General features: G+C 47.6%; 1 protein-coding gene across 1 annotated transcript in view; it reads left to right on the top strand.

Moving 5' to 3' along the window:
• Window positions 1–17,277, top strand: part of LOC144161011 (uncharacterized) — a 431,944-nt gene that overhangs the window by 195,853 nt on the left and 218,814 nt on the right. Inside the window, exon 3 of the mRNA XM_077692081.1 lies at window positions 2,548–2,766. Coding sequence (XP_077548207.1) covers window positions 2,548–2,766 — 219 coding nt within the window. The remainder of the gene's footprint in view (window positions 1–2,547; window positions 2,767–17,277) is intronic.

The following is a 17,277-nucleotide window of genomic DNA, read 5'->3' on the forward strand; positions in this document are numbered from 1 at the left end:
GAAAGCATGCTTTGCAATTCGTCCCCCGAGTTACTTAGCAACGCAACGTCATCAGCAATCTGAGGTTACTGAGGTATTCACCATTAACCCTTACTCCCACCTGTTCCCAATCTAGCGTTCTGAATACTTCTTGTAAGCATGCTGTGAATAACATTGGAGAGATTGCGTCTCCTTGTCTGACACCCTTCCTTATACGTATTTTACTGCTCTCCCTATGGAGGATGATGGTAGCTGTAGACCCATTGTAGATATCCTCTAGTATTCTTACGTATTGCTCATCTACCCCCTGGTTCCGTAATGCCTGAATGACTGCTAGGGTTTCGACCGAGTCAAATGCTTTCTCATAATCTATGAAGGCTAAATATAGGGGTTCATTATACTCAGCGCACTTCTCTATCACCTGATTGATCGTGTGAATATGGTCCATTGTTGAGTAACCTTTACGGAACCCTGCTTGTTCTTTAGGTTGACTGAGATCTAAGGTTGCAGAGATTCGGTTAGCGATTACCTTGGTAAATACCTTGTAGACGACTGACAGTAAGCTGATGGGCCTGTAATTTTTCAAGTCCATCATGTTGCCTTTCTTGTGGATTAGGATGATGTTCGCGCTCTTCCAAGATTCCGGTACCATTGCGGTGACCTCCCTTGAATCCGGGTCGAACACCATACACTTTAAGGACTTCACAAGGAAACTTCCGAGGTCTACAAGCTTCTGCTTCGGAAGAACACTGACGCACGTTACCATCCGTACATGGCTCATCTGGTATTGACCAATGCTAATAATGTCCTTGAGATCCATAACTCGAGCAAAAGCATCCCTGAAGTCAGGAGCATGGTACGGGCGACCTTTGAGATCAGGATGCAGAAAAACGGTGTTTAAAACAACGGTACCAGTCGGAAGACGTGGAAGCATGGTGTTGTAAGGGTTCTATTCGTGTCCAGACTATGAAGTACCTCGACCAAAGGCCGATGCGCTGTTTCCAGCTTGAATCATTGAAAAAAAAACAGCAGCTCCGACCGGCTTCGTCCACCATGGAAGGGTAACGCTCGCAGCGCCCGTAAACGGTTCGACCCCCTTTTTTGCCTCAATTTTAATACATGGGCCTATGAGGCGTTTGAACCACTCTATCTTCTAGTTCACTCTATCTACACTCTACGTGCCCAGTGGTGCGCAAGGATCCTCTCGTTATAATCATCATACCCCCGCTTTGCGGCCTCTCCTTCCTCTTTTAGTCACACTGACTGAGGGGCGTAGCCCTGTTAGCCCTACATATGCACTGGTATTTGTGATGTGCTTTGCCATCCCACTAACTCTTACCAGGCTCAAATGGCTCCGTAGCACTGAACGCTACAGGAGCCATTTGAGCCCGTGCGACAGTGCCACGGGAGCCACTAACTGCTACTATTTATCTGAAACCTGGTTATGTCAACTGGTTGCCATTACCATTCTCAAATGGCTCCTGTAGCACCGAGTACATGTCTCTAACACATTCCTCTAAGTCGAAGACTGCCGCCCTTTCGCTAGGCTCACCTTCAGTGGCATGCAGTCACTGGGCTGTGGTGGACCAGCGCCTCCGTGCTCATATCGCCCCGCGAAGGAACCCTGGTTCGTACCCCACCCAGCGGAAAATTAACACCTCATCTCGATTACTTCCTTGATTTGTATAGGAGCTTCCCTGAGAAATGTGGCATCGTTCTGAGCCCTCGTGTCCTTTTTCCTAAGCTTTGAACAGTCGGCTATTTTGTTTGGCATGGACGCCGGAATTTCGAGCAACATCGTTAACTAATATGTTTTTGGATTAAAATGGTTTTTCTACCGACTTCAAAGACCAGAAATGTAATAACGGCGACTGACCTACCCAAATCGTCATTTGCCCTCATCAACAGAAGAGAACAGAAACCCAATTTGTTGATTTGGCTAAGTACACATTTGGTGCGTCGCAGCCACATCAGCTTTTCAGGTGCCAAGCTTACGCATAAAACGCTGCCTTTCATAACGCTGTTGTAAAGTCTTATAAGGAAGGCTTTTACGGTGTTTGTGCTTCTCTAGTACTTGGTTAACGCTGTCTTGTTGCTGAAGTCAACTTAGGGTTCTGGGTGCATAGTGTTTTGAGTGCCGTCCGACAGTGGTGTAGCTCAGCGCTGCGGCCATGGTGCGTGCGCCGTCCGGAGACATTCCGAGGTTTTGGACTAGGCTGGCACACTGGAGAGCGTCTGCCCGTTGCAATGCAGAGGTTTCCCCTCAGCTCCCTCAAACCAAGGATAGGTTTGAGCCGCCTCTTGCCTCGTTCGTTTTTTTATCTCTTGTTGCAGTGACAGCCTTCATGGCTTAGGTTAGTTTTTGGTGTCTTAAATGGCGACTTTGTGTTCGTTAGGTCATGTTAGGTGGGGTTATTTCACGTTACGTTATGGAGAGCCAGGTATAGCGGCGGTCGGGACATTTTTAGCGGGGCGTCGCTTTAGTGCACAGCTTATGGCGCTGTCCGGCGGCACTCTAGCCCCCCATTGCTTCGTCCAGGCGATTGAAAGCTCGCGCGCGACTCGCAGGTGCGACGGCGGCTACGTGCAGATCGTGGACGGGTACCGCGACTCGAACCAGTCGAACCGGGACGCGCCGGGCTACTACTGCGGCGAGATCGACTCGCCCAAGACGTTCATCTCGGAGACGCCGCACGTCAAGATCGTCTTCCACGCCGACTCGTACGGGCCGGACACGTACATGCACTTCGACGCCTCAGTCAAGCAGCAGGGGGAGGTCTCCTCCCGGTGAGTCCCCCGCTCCACTGACGCCCGCCACATGGAACGCTGCGCGGCCTCAGCTGGTTTCTTTTACGCACTCTGAAGGTCTGCGTCACAGGCGTGTGCATGGAGCCTGGAAACCAAGGGCACGTGCCGTCTTAAAATGAACGTGCCGGAGTTTCAAGCCTGTGCGCAGTTTTACAAACCGACAAAGCAGCGCCTGCCCGCTTGGGTTTATTGTAATAGAGTACACTTTAGAACACAGCGAGTCAAATTAACCGCCTCATACCGCTGCTACAAGGCCGTTTGGAAGGCCTTTCGAAAGCCTTCGAGAGCTGCATCTATTAGGCGCGCTTGTGAGACAGGCGTTTAACTGACAATTCCATGGTGCCGTGTAGCGCAGCCATTAGTTAGGGTCAACCTTAATTATTTTTGTTCAGTTAATAATTACAAACTTCATCAGTTGAATAAATAAATAAATAAATAAATAAATAAATAAATAAATAAATAAATAAATAAATAAATAAATAAACAAACAAATAAATAAATAAATAAATAAAAAATTCGATTGATTGGTCACTGAATCAATCAATCTCGAAGTGCCGTGCCATGGGAAAATAAATGTGCCGGCGTTTGATGCCATGGGCATGCGGCGGCTGAAGCTATCGGCTTTAGCCGAAAATAAAGCGTTGCCAGGCCTCGTCGTTCAGTCCGCGTGGAAAACCTCTCAGTGAAATCCCCAGAGCGAAGCGAAACAATTGCCGCGCGAGCAAAAAAAAAAAAAAAATACACGCTGCTAGGCAACACGCAGGATGCTGGGTGTGCGCCGCTGCCCGATGCAACAGTCACAGCGTATAACCTGCGGCGCTGCCCCTTTCGAGCGTTACCACTCGCACTCACCTCAGAGGAACGACTTTAAATTTTACGCATTCCCGTATGCGCCCTGGCCATGAATATGCGCGTTGCAGGCGAGCGAAGCTAGGCGACTACAGTTCACGCAGCGCAAGGAATAAGGCCACAGGCGTAGCAGTTACAGTGCCTAACTGTGCTGCCACGAAGAAAGTGAGAGAAATAATTAGAAGCGTAATAAGGTTAGCGATAAGCAATTTCGTATACATTCACGGCAAAATAGGAGGCAGCACGCTGGCGCGAATTCCGGTTTTCGCATTGTTAGGCCCGACAGTGGCGGCCGTATACGCTGCGCCAAAAGACGTAATGTGCTTCTTTCCTTCGGTATCCACAGGAGCAGGAATTTTGGGAGTTAGTGCTATCAAAACGTTTACGTTATGTAGTTTTTGTCAAACATTTGAGAGGCACTTGAAACGTTTCTGGCCCCCCAAAAATCAGAAGCAAGAGCTTGAAGTTCTAGTGTAACCCAATTATTTAATGATACAAAAATATAACCGCGCTTTCGCCACATTTCTGGCGTAAAACATTTCAGGGTCACTCAACATGTCAGCCTGCTTTTAAAGCGTCTGCAACGTGAAAACGCCCTGCAGGAAAGCCAACTTTATCTGCCTATGATGATGAATGGCCGTCGGTGGAGTGAAAGAAAAAAGAAACGCTTAAGTGGCCGCAATCGAAGCTGCGTCCTTCGCGTTATGAACCGGGCGTCTATCCGGTTTTCCATCTCACCACGGTCGAAACTCAGTCCCAACTCAGACGACAACCAAAGAATCCGTGACGAGAAAGCTTCGCGTTCAACCGTAGTGGTAGTTAGATGCAGGGCTGCATGATTTCTAAATTATTTGTTGCCTCCGTAAAACTTTTGAAAAAGACTGTACGTGATGTGATGCCGACGATGCGGGCCCCAATTCAGCGAAAACTGAGCAATTGTGCGAGCACATGGACGCCTATCATAAGATGATGGTAACATTGTGATTAAAAAGTGATGGGTGTACATCATGTTTTGCGCGGGTAATTACGAGAAGCATTTCGTTACCATACAAGTGCGACCGCATTCCAAGCAGGCACAGTTTCCAATTTAGGCGATACCGTGAAACTGTTCAGTCGTACCATTTAGTCCCCAACGTACGGAGGAAAACCTAACAGGCTAAATTTTTGCCACAGCTGCGAGCCAAGGTAGCCTATAGCGACCCGCATAGCAAGTACCAGTCCTCGAATATGCCACCACGAAAAAATGTACACTCTACACCGACGACATTACCATTTGGACAGAATAAAAGGGCTGCTGTACCATCGAAACTTCGCAGACTACGCCAGAAACAGATGGTCGAAGTCCGGAAACAACTATGCCTACCATAGGCATCGCCACGCACTTCTCTCTCCCACCTTTTGCGTTCTTCCTCGAGGAATGCCAGGGAGCTGTGAGCGTCCAGTCATTCGTTTAACACATGGACCTTGCTGCGTGAGGGCCCCGCATTTTTGCTGAATTTTTTTATTTGCATTTACTAATTAAAAACTCGCGTTGTAATAGCGCGGTTGGTGAGCTTAGGTGCGCATAATTTTAAGGGTATTAGGATGTGGTATTTGTTTATTGGCAAGGCTTGTTTCTCTAAAACTCAAGGCCCTAAGAGCTTTCAGGCCTAACAGACGTCGTATGTCCAGGTCAGAAAAGTAAAAAAAAAAAAGTAAAATTCTGTGCAGGCAAAACTTGGGAGCCATTTTAATAAATACAGTGATAATGCGTTAAGAACAGCGTTCTGGTAATGGTTACCATTCGAATAAAAGCGGGGTTAGGAGGTGGAATTGGAACTCCCGGAGGTCGGTTTACTAAGCTTTACGGTTCAGGGGATCGAGCTCTTTCCACAAAACTTAGTTAAACGACCCCCAGACAGACAATCTCCAGACAGCCGCAGACCAAAATCTCGCCCAATAAGTACCTCGCCATCTTCGGCCGTCAACCCCCCACCGATTACGTGCCACCTCAAGTCAGTGTCGCCTCCATTTCTGTGTCAGCCAGACTGGAACCAATTAAACTCCTGGGAGTCTACATTGGAACCAGAAACAGCCCCACAATATGGCTTAATCGCCTTAAGCAGAAATGGAACTTCGTGCAGCACACCCTCCGACGGCTCTCAAACAAACATGGGGGAGCCAAACAAAAGGCTATCACCACCCTCGGCAGAGCAGTAGCGGTGGGCATTCTTTCGTACGGAGGGACATATTATGACCTCAACTGTACCCAACGACGCACGCTACAAGTTCTTCACAATTCCACCCTACGCACCATCACTGGCCTCCCACGTCATACAAAAATTGCAAACCTTCAACAAGCAGCGACCCTCCCACCAATCGACCGCATCATTCAGGAACAAACGGATCAATACAATTTTAAACGACAACTCACCCACCAAGGCGTGCTCCTCACCGCGTGGGATCAACGAAGCAATATTCCCTTACCTAATTTTCCAGCCCCAATACCCCCATGGCAGCGGCCCCACTTCACTCAATCCGTCACCTCTCAACCCGTCGCACGCAGGAAGCCCGAGCTTCGACAGCAACGCTGCCGACGCCTTGCCTCAACTAAACGACCGGGTGAAACTGACGTCTACACCGACGCCAGCCACATAAACCCACACGTCGGCACAACATGGATCAGCCCGGACAATTTATCCATCATGGGAGCCTAATATCACCGTATTCCCAATATTACTTCAACGGACGCGGAGCTCATCGCTATCCGCGATTCTCTCGACTACTTTATGCACGATTACCATCTCCCCATTCCCCCCAACCTTCGCATCCTAACAGACTCATATGAAGCTCTCCAAGAACTTTGTCATCCCATGTCCACCCACCCTTCTGTCCACCACATTATTCATCAAATCACTGCGCTCCAAACATCAGGCTGCCAAGTCCGAATCGACTGGACCCCCGGTCATGAACCAGCCGCTCCTGGGAACCAAGCAGCTCACGTGGCTGCACAGGAGGCCCTTTTCACAATAGCCTCCGATGGACCCCCGGCGCCGCCCTTCTCGGACCACCCCTGGCCCAACTGCCCTGACGATGACCCCACTCTCGCTCCCGCAATCAGGCTCCGTAGATTCAAGCAGCTGAAACAACAACGCCTCAAGTCACTCACCCCTTCAGGCCACCTCACCTCCTTCCCCACCCTAACTCGAGCACAAGAGATCTTCTTGAACAAGTTCCTGACCAACACCTGTACGGCACCAGAGACCATTCGACAATGGTATTATCCCCAGCACGCCCCCCGATGTCCCTACTGCTACCACTCCATCGCAGCCGATCTCCACCACCTCATCTGGCACTGCCCCAAGTTTTCTCGATTTCGTACATTCACTCACCCACACCACGACACCTCTACCTACATCGACCCAACATCCCTCTCACACGACACACTCTTCGAAATCGCCATTTATGCCACAAAGAGCGGCCTAGTACGGGCAATATAGCAGTGGTCTGCACTACTCCTGAAGAGAACCCTGCATTATAAGAACAGTGCTCCGTCCTCCCTTCCCTTCGCCCCCCCCCCACCCCCACCTGGCCTTTGGCCATCCTATCTAATAAAGTTTGCAACAACAACAACAACAATAAGTACATTTATTTATTTATTTATTTATTTATTTATTTATTTATTTATTTATTTATTTATTTATTTATTTATCTATTTACAATATTGTAACGTGGTGGCAGAGCCAATGACTCGAACGATAGTTGAAGGATGAGGAACAATCTCTTCACAGAATTTACAATGCGTCCATAACCGCGCGCGCTACGACCCAGCCACTTCGTCGTCCTCGTCGTCTTCTGTGATGGGCCCTGATGAGGCATTGGCCGCATAGGTGTCCCGTGACATTACCCCCCTGTCGAGGGCGACTGTCCCGGTCGAAGGTGCAGTGCGGTGACGATATGGACGCCGATGAGCATTGTGGGAACACACATGCCAGGCAGCATGCCCCACAAAGCTTCGTCGTCGTCGCAGATGCTTGTTTGTGACGCCACATGCGGCTGCTATCTTCATCGTCTTTGATGGCGTAACAAGCCCCTTTCCTCGAAGCTGACCGTCCCGGTCGAGGCCGGAGTAGCATGATGAGCTCGGTGAAGGTGAACGATGTGATGAGAATGTACAGTGAAGCTCTTGCCACCACGGATGTAAGAGATGGGTTTGGTGAGCTCCGGCGCACAGCAGCGACGCGCCCACAATAGAATGACCGGTGAGGGCTTGCTACCACGTCGGACCACATGGCTGGGGGCACGTCGTCGTCGTCGTCAGGTCAAACGTCGTCGTCGGATCGGCTCGTCACAGGCTGGGGACACGGGGCGGGGGGACGTCGTCGAGTTCTTGTAGTGGTGGGGCTGGGGCTGCCCGACGCGGTTCACGCACCCTCGATGATTCCAGTGATGCCAATGAGGAGCGAAGCTGGGCCCAGGTGGCCCAGCTTGGTAACGTGGTGGCAGAGCCAATGACTCAAATGACTCAGAGCCAAATGTGATGTGGTGGCAGAGCCAATGACTCGAACGATGGTTGAAGGATGAGGAACAATCTATTCACAGAATTTACAATGCGGCCATAACCGCGCGCGCTGCGACCCAGCCACTTCGTCGTCCTCGTCGTCTTCTGTGATGAGCCCTGATGAGGCATTGGCCGCCTAGGTGTCCCGTGACAATATTTTCAGGGCCAAGTGGCACTACAGAAAGGAGTGTGTGTGTGGGGGGGGTACAGAACTATGACATCCAACAATGGTAGTACATTGGTGAGAGTACATAGTATTATTACACACTAACAAATGAGGTTTTGTAGGGCAGTCTTGAATTGTGAATGTTCTGAGATGGCAGCAGTGGAGACGGGAAGATGGTTCCAGTCAACGCTGGTTCTTGGAAGGAAAGAATCATTATAAAGGTTAGTGCGACAAGAAGGAACACCAACTTTGTTTACATGGTTTATGCGGGAAGAAATATATGTAGGCGGAAGCATAAGCTGTTCTTTCAGGTGAATGATATGGAAAAATATTTTTTCGAAAAGGCAAAGACAATGATATTTGCGACGTGCCGACAAGTCAGGCAGGCCAAGAACAGATTTCATTGAGGTGACACTGGCATTACGGCTATAGTTTGATAAAATGAAACGAGTCGCACGATTCTGAATGGCTTCAATGGATTGGGTGAGCGCGACTTTGCCGGGATCCCAGATTGCGCAGGCGTACTCTAAATTTGGACGAACGACTGACTTATAAAGTGTTAATTTAACATCTGACGGCAAGAAGTAGAAGTTCCAGTGCAAATACCCGAGCATGCGGTTGGCATTGTTAGTTATGTATTCTACGTGAATATTCCAAGTAAACATGCATATTCCAAGTAAGTAAGATATGAAGCCGGAGGTACCTGTAAGAGTCAACGGAAGACATGGGAATATTATTCAAATGATAAGCATGCGGGTTGTTATGCAGCCTGGATATTCGCATGGTTTTGCATTTAGTGATATTTAGTTTCATAAGCCATTTGTCGCACCAATTAGAAATGCTGTTAAGATCATCCTGGAGTACATGCAAATCATTGGGGGAGTTAATTTTGTGGTATAAGACACAGTCAAAGCTAACAATTTAATGAATGAGTGAGTGACGCAGCTGGGAAGGTCGTTAACATAAACAAGAAAGAGAAGTGGCCCCAGGACTGACCCTTGTGGCACACCGGAAGAGACAGGAGGTGATGCGGATAAAAAACCATTAGCAATGACGTATTGCGTGCGGTTAGAAAGGAAACTTTTGATCCAAAAAAGTACATTGTCATCTATGTTTAGCTTGCTGAGTTTGAGAATCAGAAATTCATGCGAAACAGAATCAAACGCCTTGGCGATCTCGAGGAAAACACAGTCAGCATCACAACCCTTGTCTACATTATTGAACAGATCGTTAGTGAAAGAAAGCAACTGCGTTTCACACGATAGATAATTTGTGAAGCCATGTTGGCAATTACTAAGAAATGAATTAGACACTGAGTAGCTGATAAGATGGGAACGCAAAATATGCTCAAACATTTTACAGGGAATACTCGTTAAAGATATAGGACGGTAGTTGCCAGGAAAATGTGACACCAGACTTGTGAGCACGAACCACCTTCCCTTTTATCCAATCAGCAGGAAGGCCACTTTGCTGTAAAGATTGCGCAAAAATTTTAGACAAAATGATGGCCGAGCATAGTTCTGTACATTTGAGCATTTTTGAATTAATCGAGTCGGGGCCAGAAGAAGAAATTTTTAGATTCGTAATTAGTTTGCGAACACCAGGCCAGTCTATAGTTATTGAATCCATACACTCAAAAGTTTCGCTTTGCACAACAGGAATACAACGGGGAGAATCATGGTTCAAAGCTTCAGAAAACGCGTTATTAAGAACAGCGCAGCATTCATCAACTGGAACCGGGAGATCTTCAGTGGAAGTGAGTTGGATCAAACGTGTTTTAGCACCACTTACCATGTTCCAACATTTTCGTGGGTTAGTTTGTAAGAGCATAGGTAGTGTGTTGCTAAAGAATTTTTGCTTTGCACTGCGCACTGCCTTTGTCTATTCTGCGTTAGTTTGCTGATCGGGCTGCATTATTCGCACGTTTTGCTTTACGAAACAAACGCTTCTTTTTGTTGGGTAAACGGCCTTAATGGTTGGAAAGCTATGGAGAACGTGGGTTAGAGCGATTTTTTTTCTTAGGTACGTGTTTATCGATCAATGATAACACTTTATTTCTGTAAAGGGACCAATTCTCATTCACCGAGGGATCTTCAAAGTTTTCCAAAAATTCCTCCGTGAATTGTTCCATTTCGGTCGTGAATAAGTCAGTGTTCGCTCTACAGTAATCCTGAAATATTTTAACTGTTTTCTTTGACGGTACCTGTTCCTTAAACGTGAAGTGAACTACTAAATGGTCGCTTATTTTACTAAGGTAAGTAAGAGGAGAGATCAAATCGGGAGTAGTTGTCAGAATTAAATCCAAAGTGTTAGAACTACTGGCCGAAATACGAGTGGGTTTGTGGAAGATCTGTGCGAGAATAAAGTCATGGCATAGGTTTATAAAATGTGAATATTCAGAGGAGGTGTTTAAGCGTGATCGAGTCACTGTTCCACACAATATCTGGGAAGTTGAAGTCGCCCAATAAAAACCACGGAGCATTGGGATATGGAACAATTAGCTGGTTAAGGGCATCGTGTAGATCACTGCAAAAGGAAGGTGAGGTTGTAGGTGGTCTCTAACAAGCGCAAAAAATAAAGTCCCGGTTAGAAATCGTCACGCGCACACAGGCAAGTTCTAATGCTGTACAGATAAGGACGGTAGAAGAAACTAGGGTATCACTGACAGCAATCAGTACACCACCACCAGACCGAACATCACGGTCAAAACGATAAAATGTGTACGTTTTTTCACAATCCAGTATTTCATTGTTCTTTATTTTTGCCGAAATCCAGGTTTCCGTTAAAACTACGATTCGGCGTTACAGGAATCAACAGCAGAGGAGAGTTCAGTTCGTTTGCTGATTACACTTCTTGTGTTAGTGAAAAATATCTGCACGTTTTGCGACTGCCCGGTGGTGGGTTGCTACAATGCACCATGGCTATCCGAGCTTGTTGAGGAGTCGCTAGCTTGCGCATGCGTGTCTCGGGCGGAATCAATTTCACAGATAGTGTGAGTAGCCGAGCAGTAAACATAGGTATTTTTATCTTTGGACATAACAAGTTTGTTGAACCACAACGTGAAAGCTTGACCACTCGCTTTTCCAAGTACGATTAGTTTTTTCCGGGTAAGCCTTGTGGATCTACAAAAGTCTTCACTGAGCGATGCACTGGTTCCTTTTAACATCGCTTTCTTTGACAATATTTTGTCTTTTGTCTTAAAGCACGCAAATTTGACGATAATGTGGCGGTTTTTCTTTGGAACAAAAGTCCCTAGCGTATGAGCTCTAGCGATCGTGCATTTGAGGACGATGCTTCGCGCTGCTCGACGCTTACAACCAAAGGCCAAGACTTGGACTGGGCGGGTAAGGTGGCAAGGGCTGACGACGTATAGGCTGTTTCCGCCGCCCCCCTTTTTTTACCTCACAAGCAGCTCTAGCCACGGGAACGCTAACCTTTACGGTAACTTCAAATGTAAAAGTTCGAATTATATAAAACCAGTATGCGTGTTTTTGTGGGATCACGCGGAAAAGCTGCCGCGACGCTGTTGCGCTATAAAGATTTGGCCAGAAGAGGCTGTGAGGGCACAGTGCAGGAGCTCAGGCAATGCGTCGGTCCTAGGCATCCTCGTGACGGCAAATGAATGAGACCGCAAATTCGAATCACAACTGAACAGATAAAAATGTTGCAGGTTAGGGGGATGAAGAAAAGCTTTGCTAAAAATATGCACTGACGTATCCATTTATTTATCTTATTTGTTCAGAATGCCCCATAAGGGCCCCGTAAGAGGATATACATGGGGGAGTAGGGGGTCACATTAAGCATTAGTGCAATGAAAAGAAGGGAAAAAAGAATAAAAACAAAACTGTAATGTTCATACCCAAAACACGAGTAAATATACACTCTGTACGAATGAGAAATATGACAACAGAATATTCAGTTGGTATTACCGTATTCACCCGCATAATGATCGCACTCGCAGAAGGATCGCACCCCTGCAGTTTGCCGTCAAAGTTCGATTTTTTTTTATTTCCCGTGCAATGAACGCACCGTGAACGAGAGAGAGAGAGAGAGAGAGAGAGAGAGAGAAAGAGAGAGAGAGAGAGAAAAACTTTATTTTGGAGCCTGTGTCCCAAGCACTGCTCGGCTTCTTGGTTAGGTTACAGGGACTATAGTCCTGGCTATCTATTGTCCTGGCGTGTTTTTAACGTGGTGCACCAGCGTGGTCCAATAGAGCTCTTCAAGCTCTTTAGGGGGTGTGACCCATGCCTCCCAGCAAGTAGGGCGCTTTGTGCCAGGAATTGGTTGCAGGGAAGATCTCGGGGTGCTTTGTATGTTTGGGCATGTCCGGAGGGTGTGTTCATTGTTGGGGTATTGGTCGCAGTGTGAGCATTTTGGTGTGCCTGGAAGCCCGTCTATGTAGTGTTGTATGTGTTGTGTTGGTAGCGGGCCCGTTTGTGCACGTCGAATGAGAACAGCATCAGGGCGGGGGAATTTTCTGGGCTAGGGGAGGGTGGTTCTCTGATCTCTGACGTCCCGTAAGTACTTTCTACGAGTGTGATGCATTTCTCAGCGGTGCTCTTTTGGGTCATAGAAGTGGGGCCAGGGTATTGGGGTGCCCGGATCAAAGAGAGCAGCTCGGGCTAAGGCATGGGCCTTCTCATTCCTTTTTACACCTGCGTGTCCAGGGACCCATATCACAGTGGTGTGAAGCTCGGGGTGGTTACGTGTGATGCTGGCGAGTGTGTAGCGCATGGGGGGGTACATGTGATTTTCCCGTAGATTGCGAATTGCTGATTTGCTGTCCGTGATGATTACCAGTTTTGTTTGATCTTGGTGTGCTTCTATGGCGTTTACAATAGCCTGAAGCTCCAGAGATGTCGATGACGGTGCGGGGGCGTACTTGGCTACTGAGGAGAGGACGTCGCTACGAAAAGCTGTCGTTCCGGTTTTGGTGTCTTTGTTGTACGCAGCGTCGGTGTAAGTGACCGTAGTTTCTGGGGAAAATGTCTTCCTGTTGTAGCGGTTTGCCCTGTCAGCGCGGCCACTTGCCCGGTCTGGACCCATATTTTTGAGTATGGGCTTCAAGGTTATGTTGGCTGGACATGCCCATGGTGGCGGTTCTGTTGGAATATGCTGGAGCTGCGAGATGCTATGGAGGATGAGACGACCTTGAGGCGACGTTTGTAGTCTTTTGGTTTGGGCGAGGTGGTACGTGTCAAACTTCTCACTGAGTGTATTCAGCGCACCTGTGGCTTATCTTGGGGTGCCTGTTATGATACGGGTTGCGTTGCGGAGAATTACTTCGAGTTTTGTGTGCTGAGTTTTTGTCAGATAGTAGTAAGGGAGGCCGTACATGATCCGTGAGATAAGGAGAGCTTCCTCTACCTTGCGATCTTCATGTTCATTTAAACCATACTTGCTGCGGGACACCCTATTTATCATGTGGAGGATCTGGTTCGCTTGAGTAGTGATGGTTTTCAGCCCGGTTCTACCTGTGCCGTCCTGATCTATGTGAAAGCCCAGGATACGTATGGAGTGCTTTCGCGGAATTTCTTTGCCGTTTAGGTGTAATGAGTCCCCGGATATCGTTTGCGTGAGCCTTGCGAGAGTTGATGACAACCGTGGATTCTGTCTTCTCAGGAGAGCGCACCAGTCAAATAGAGGCCGTGTATTGAGTGACTACGTCTATGCCTCGCTGCAGCGTCTCTATCTTCAGTGCCAGGACCACAAACGAGCCACAGCAGTATGTCGTATTTATGTCAAGTCTAGCTAATGATGGTCGTGCGTACCTCTCTCTCCTTCCCTTTCAAACAGGACATGGCTACGTTATTGCGGCCATCTCACCGAAATTAGCGATATCGGCAAGCATGCGCGCAATATTGATGAGGAAGAAAATCACTCAGTGCGCATAATGTACTCACAAGACAAAAAAAAAAAAAACCCGCTCAGGTTGCTGCGTCGGCAGCCATGTCTGTTTTGATGTCCTTCACACTGACAGTGGCTGCTACTTATTGGTCGAAGTATTGTTACCTCGGAGCAAACTCCTTCCGGCACGTTCCGCAATTCATGACAAGACTGCATTTAGCGTCACTTTGCAAACTTACTGGCAATGGTGTGCGGAGTTTTTATTATGTTTTTGTTTATCATATTTTTATGTTCCTACGATCTATTGTAAAAATTTTGACTCATAACTTGCTTGCGTTTTCTGTGCTCAAACATGTTTCACGAGACGTTTACCAGCGTAATGAGGGCACTCCAAAATTTGCATCGATTTTTTTTATAAAGAGTGCGATAAATACACGAGTAAATACGGTAACAGCGAAAAATATACACGGCTGATACACAAACGGTTGAAATTATAACACGAACACGATGAACAACCTATCAGCACAAAATAACCACCGAGGAAAAAAAATGTAGGCAGGCTTCGAAACAAGGAAAACAAAAGCCGAGAAAATCAGAGAGAAGTATTAGATGTTACCAGCTAGGATTAGTTGCTGGAATTTCGTGTTTGAGAGGCAATATGGAATGGCATATTATTTCATTCGACTTTGGTACGTGAATGAGATACCGTGCAAAAGCATCAGTGACAACCTATGCGTTTAACTTTGTAGGGATGGGCATGGCGTGGAAAAATGAGAAGAACTGGCTCAAAGAACTCATCGTGAAGTGTAACGTGAGGATAAAGCCTAGGGAACACTGATAGGCGGGAAAGTTGGACGCCATATGCATGGACGTTCTGCCTACTTTTCGTGAACATCCGCCTGTAACGATGTTAAATGATGTTGCAATGATGTAAACACGTGCTACGCTGTGCCATACATACTAACCCCGTTTGGTACAGCGAAGTGGGTCACAAGACAGAGGCGCAAATGTGGTAAAGAATGTCGTTACCCTTATCTGTGGAGGCCACACGAACCGTATTGCTGTGTTTCCGGCTCCCACAACTTAATACCTACGAGCAGCGCCCGTTCTCGCATGGAAAGCAAATCTGCTCGGGCTTGAATTCGAGTCGCGAAATTGCCTGTGACAGTTACAAATACGCGGCCTCTCCGAGTAGCAGTTTTGCGAGCCCGAACCAGGGTTGGTTTTCAGGTGGCCGTCAATCATTCCCTCCTTGTTTCCGTCGCATTCGTGTCGGTATCCGCAGCATCTCTGCGCCTTCCTCGGCGAGGCTATGAATGCGCTCGATAACTTGGAACGACGTCCAAGTGCGGGTGGATTCGCTTCTCCTCCGAGGTGCACTCGGCGGCGCCGGAAAGAAGGGCACAAAACGGAAGCCGTTCATCTTCGTAGCTACCGGGTTTTATTGTGCGGCAGAGTTCCCGCATCTGCGCTCCCGCGTGCATCGGCCGCATCATTTACAGCACCTGCCCTCCTGCCGAGCGATGCCTGGACTATTGATGCAATTTGTCAAAGCTATGCCTCGTAAAAATCGCCATACCTCTTGGTGCGGCTGCAGGCGCATTTTCCTTAAGGCGGCATGTAGGGCCGGAACTGGCATCAATTTCTTCACTTATCCTTTGTGCAAATTCTCCTCAAGTGCTTTGTTTTTCTCCTGCTCTCTTAAAGAGCACCAAACACCGAAAAGAACATTTCATGGTTGATCCATTGCTGTGTGAAAATTAGTCTTGTACGGCTAAGCTAATGGCGCGCCCGTAAACTAAGCCGTAATTAAACACCGAAAATGAGCCTTGGCAATATAGCCTTCCTTTTGTTCTGAATCAGGCTACGTCTTCTTTATTTGCCGGCGCTCATCGTGTTCTGTGCGAAATGCATTAAAGGGGCCTGTTTAGCTTTGCTGAGAAAAATGGCGCTTCGGCCTCACTATGTAGCGTTTTCTGCAGCTCCTCCATTTGTAGCTCGCTCTGTAGCTCTTTAGGTCGTTCGAGATGTAAATGAAAATTTTATATGAGTTGATTTTAAAAATATGGACTTCAGCGTAGATATCAGTTAACCTAGGCTTTTCAACAAACGTATTATGCGTACAGGACTTTGGAAATGTCCTGGATATTAACGATTTCTGATCAGAATGTCAATGGCAGTTCACAGTAATATACGATATCGACGGCTCTGCATGGGTCTGCAAGACGTGCATGAGTGCTTACACCATCACGAATGTTGATCGCGTCCATCATACCGCAATGAACGTGGTGTTCCCGAATTTCCACCTGAATAAAGCAATTCTCAACGGCATTACCACCCTCACCACACCTCTCGTACTACCCACTAAGCTGCAGCCCACAAGTGCTTCCCAGGTCTCTGGTATGACGATGGATGGCAAGTGGTGCGGAATAGCATTTCAATATTTTAGCACTGCCAAAGCATTTCATCATTAGGATAACTCATCGGCTGTACACACCATTTACTCAACACAGGAGAGTTTATACACAGCGTCCAAACTCAATGCGAGAGAAAGAATGTGATTGAATGCACGCTTGCTTCATAAAAATACCGCGAAGAGAGCCTGCAACTTTTTGTCAGAGGGAGATAGCTACAGTGGAATTAAGCCCGTTAAATTTAACAGAAACTGCCCTTAATCGGACTATATAATTACGGAAGACGAGCCTAGGGTTAAGCCTGGAGGCACTTCCACACTGGCTGACTGACGTCAGCCGTTGGCGTAACCGATCGCCACGTGCATGTTATCTAGTGCTGCTCAAGCAAATGTAAACATCTACAGCCAGTGCAGCGCCTCCATATCCCTGGTGCCGTCGGGACAAGGCGAAGTGAAATCGCCGCCAACTGCAGCATGGCTGTGTGCTGAAGAGATAGGAAAAACAACGTTCAGAACTCGGGCCACTGGAATCCTAAACATTTTCGGTATAGGTGGCACCGTGCTCTACATTTGCCTCATGACCGCATGGAACCCAAGGGGCACGGCAGCGTCAAACGTTGTACCACGTTTCGTCCGATTTCCAATTCCAACCGGGCTGCCACCATTCACAAGCAG

Source organism: Haemaphysalis longicornis, unplaced genomic scaffold (assembly GCF_048455015.1).
Source record: "Haemaphysalis longicornis isolate Haplotype H1 unplaced genomic scaffold, Haemaphysalis longicornis Haplotype H1 scaffold_11, whole genome shotgun sequence".
Classification (NCBI taxonomy): Eukaryota; Metazoa; Arthropoda; class Arachnida; order Ixodida; family Ixodidae; genus Haemaphysalis; species Haemaphysalis longicornis.